General features: G+C 49.3%; 1 protein-coding gene across 1 annotated transcript in view; it reads left to right on the top strand.

The window, feature by feature from the left end:
- The first annotated feature begins 1,748 nt into the window (after nt 1–1,748).
- LOC107124576 (oocyte zinc finger protein XlCOF6-like) overlaps nt 1,749–3,828 on the top strand; it is a 7,987-nt gene continuing 5,907 nt past the window's right edge. The window contains exons 1-2 of the mRNA XM_015428063.1: nt 1,749–2,042; nt 3,366–3,485. Of these exons, the coding sequence (XP_015283549.1) occupies nt 1,749–2,042; nt 3,366–3,485 (414 nt within the window). The remainder of the gene's footprint in view (nt 2,043–3,365; nt 3,486–3,828) is intronic.

Here is a 3,828-nt window from a genome sequence, read left to right as displayed (position 1 = left end):
AAGGCTCCCGCTCTCCTCCCTTTCCGCAAAATATAGAAAATTGAATTATTCAAGAGGGCTTTTTTACACAGGCAATAGGGTAGCACTGTCCAAAATGATTCACAAAGTCACTTGGAGAAACTGTTATGGGCTGTGGTCTACATTAATGTGTATTTGTGGTTGGCTGCCGTCAAATCACAGCTGACTTATGGCGACCCTATAGGGTTTTCAGGACAAGAGACCTAGAGAGTCGGTTTGCCATTGCCTGCCTCTGCATAACGACCCTGGTATTCCTTGGAGATCTCCTGTGCAAATAGTAGCTAGGACTGACCCTGCTTAGCTTGTAAGATCTGCCAAGATCAGGCCAGCCTGGGCTGTCCAGGTCAGAGTACTAATGTGTATAGCTTATTGTAAGTATGATGCTATTTTTTAATTTTTGTACTGCTGGAAGTTGCATCCTACTATGCAATTTTGCATCATTTAGTGGTTCATGTGAACATTTATGCTTTCCTTCAGTACTGTTTTTCAGTCTTCTGTTTGGTTCTACAGCCCAAATTCTATTTCATAGTTTATTGAATGTGCCATCCTATTGCCTGGATTGAGTCACTCTGTCTAAACTCCCTTGAGTCCCGGTGAGAGAGGCGGACTTTAATAACATAACTAAACACATAATACATGCATTAGTCGCGATGGATCCGTGGGAGTTGCCCACTGTGTTTAAAGTGTTTTAACTGTATTTTATTGCACTGTGTGCCTTAATTGTTTTTATCTGTGGTGTTGTATTTCACCTTGTTGGTTGTAAGCCGCCCTGAGCCCGCGTGCGGGGAGGGCAAGGTATAAATGAAATAAAATAAATAAATAAATAAAATGTTTAAATTTGTTAGCCGCCTTGGTGGTCCTGGGGGAGAAAGGTAGTTATCTGGATTTTGTAAATTAAAATACCTGAAAATAAATTCTCAGCCACGGTGCTTGTAGGGAGGCCCAGGAGGGGCTCCCAGGCGTGATCACATGGGATGAATCATGCAAGCTCATTGGCAGCTCCTCATGCAAAGCATTTGAGGCGGTGCTTCATGTCCCACCTGCCATTTTCCTGGGGGTTCCTTGCCTCCCCCTGTTCATCCAGGCAGCCCCTCTGCCCTGACCTGGAGAGGCTTCATGCTCCTCTGCCCCTTCCCCTCCATCAAGTACTTGGACTGAGCTATTGCCAAACGCATCCAGCCTACGGAGGAGGTATTTGCAGTGGTTAACCCTTTACCAGTTGCTTTGTCCCGGGCTCCAGTTTATGTTGAGAGCAGCCCCTTCTCTGATACGCAGCCATCGGAGGCCAAGATCATAACATCGGCAACAGATTTTTAAAGAGCCAAATAAAGACCATTGATTTTCTCGAAGAACCAAATGGGCATACCTAAAAAAGCTTTATACATAATATAACACAATAACATGAATCCTGATCTGCAAAATAAACAAGGAATCTCCATCTGATTCATTGGGGCAATCTTTAGGTGTCTTGACCGGGGTTGGTGATGTAGTTCCGTTCCCTTTCGGTTTCTTTCTGGCTTTTTGATATGTTTTCCTCTCTCTCTTCATAGACATGTGAGAGTGTCTTTCCACAGTTGTCAGCCCAAGAAAAGGGGAAGGCGATGGAAGAGGGGGACCCAGAAAGACCTGTAATTCACTGGAGATCAAGGAAAGGTCCCCATCCCATTCAAGCAGGGAGTGGTGTTGCATTCTGGGAAAGAGCTGTGCCAGAGATCTTGGTTCAGAACACGATGACCGCAGATGTATGCAGCCGACACTTCCGGCGGTTCCATTACCCCAAGGCCAGTGGGCCCCGAGAGGTTTGCAGCCAGCTCCATGGACTCTGCAACCAATGGCTGAAGCCGGAGAGGCACACCAAGAAGCAGATCCTGGACCTGGTGATCCTGGAGCAGTTCCTGGCTGTCCTGCCCCTGGAGATGGAGAGTTGGGTCAGAGAATGTGGGCCGGAGACCAGTTCCCAGGCGGTGGACCTGGCAGAAGGTTTCCTTCTGAGCCAGGCAGAGGAAAAGAGACAGGCAGAGCAGGTGAGGGGGCTTCCTTTGCTCAGTTCAAGTCATAAGCTTATGCTAAGGCTTCCCGGCCAGATATTCCTGGATCTAGATAATTTGCTTGGCTGGGAAGAAAACCCAACCCTGATTCCTGCTCCTGTGGTTGAACTGGCAATGCCGGTCAGTGTGGGGTGACAAGTCTGGGAGTGGGGGAGCATCTGTCTCCTCGGCCTGTTCCATTCTTTCTCTTAGCCATCTCCTTTTCTTCTCTTTCAGATGTGGGCACCAGCAGTGCAGATGGAAGCAAAGTTCTCTGAGGAGGAAGGGTCTCCTTCAGAGGAAAGGCAAAGGGCTCAGGCCCAGGAACTTCCCCGAAATGGCCTCTCACCTAGTAAGCCTGTTTTGTGGCCAGATGGGATTGAGGCACACAGTGAAGTTCTTGGGTGGAGGCTTAGGACAGCAGCAAAAGGAAATACTTCTGCACACAACAGAGTTAAATTCTGGCGTTCGGTTCCATTGCATAAAGTGATGGCCGCCCACTTAAAAGGTGATTGGACAGATTCATAGAAGGCAATCCTGAGTACATTTCTTAGCCATGGCAAATGAATGGAACCTCCATGTTCCGGGGCAGCATACCTCTAATAATGCATTGCTAGGGGGCAACATTTGCCTTCTGTGCCCCTGATTAAAGGCTTTCCAGTCAGAAAGAGGAGAGTGGACTGTGGACGCCAGCCTGTAGCCTGGCACTCCGGTGACGTTTGAGGGTGGTGTGTGGACTAGATGTGTTGTTGGAGCATCAGCAGACAGTCTAGAAACCCTTCAGTTTTACCTTGAGTTTTCATATACGCTGAAGTCGTATCTTGGTTTTCAGAGTGCCTGCTGCTGCTCTTTCGCCTCTCCCACAATTTACTAAAAATACTCATAAATGTTGTAGAGTGTGCCTATGGCAAGGTTTCACATCCGTGAGAAGGAGGTTGCATGAAGCGGGATTCAAACGAGGAAACAAACGAGGGAGTCTAGGCTAACAACCTTTCTTCCTTCTTTGTCTCCCTCTCAGGCAGCGGACGGGGAGTGTTCAGCCATCATCTTGGCAGAGGTGTGGAAACAGCTGCTGCACCTCCAGTCCAGGTAGCAGAGATGAGCGGGAGGGGGGCAGCCTGGGTTCCCCCTCCTCTTTCACAGGGGGGCTTTTGCTCCTGCAGTTGCTCCTAAGGTGTCTGAGGGGAAGAGGCTCTGGGTGCCACGCCCTTTGCCCATGCCAAGCTCTGCATCCTGCACCATCCCCAATTGTCCCCTTCCAGGGTGCCTTCTCTCCCTGTCATGATGATCTCTGAGGAAGGAATCTGCTTCTTCTTCCAGCGTCCCTTTTCCTTTGAGGAGGTGGCTGTGCACTTCACCGAGGCAGAGTGGGCGCTCCTGGACCCGGACCAAAGAGCTCTCTACAGGGAAGTCATGCTGGAGAACTATGGGAGCGTGGCCTCTCTGGGTAAGGATCTTTCATAGGCATCACAGGTGTGAACTGCTGCCATTGGGGTGAGGCACGAGTCAAAACACTGAACACAAAAACATAATTTTCAGGCCTTCCCCACTACTTATCCTGTGTTGGGGGTCTTGAGAGCCAGTTTGGTGTAGTGGTTAAGTGTGCGGACTCTAATCTGGGAGAACCGGGTTTGATTCCCCACTCCTCCACTTGCACCTGCTGATGTGACCTTGGGTCAGTCACAAGCTCTGACACAGCTGTCCTTGAAAAAGAGCAGTTTGTGTCAGAGTTCTCTCAGCCCCACCCACCTCACAGGGTGTCTGTTGTGGGGAGGGGAAGGGA

The sequence above is a fragment of the Gekko japonicus genome, unplaced genomic scaffold, assembly GCF_001447785.1.
Source record: "Gekko japonicus isolate JY-2015 unplaced genomic scaffold, Gekko_japonicus_V1.1 scaffold1053, whole genome shotgun sequence".
Lineage (NCBI taxonomy): Eukaryota > Metazoa > Chordata > Lepidosauria > Squamata > Gekkonidae > Gekko > Gekko japonicus.
Note: the sequence above shows the minus strand (reverse complement) of the source record. Positions and strands in the feature narration are given on the sequence as shown.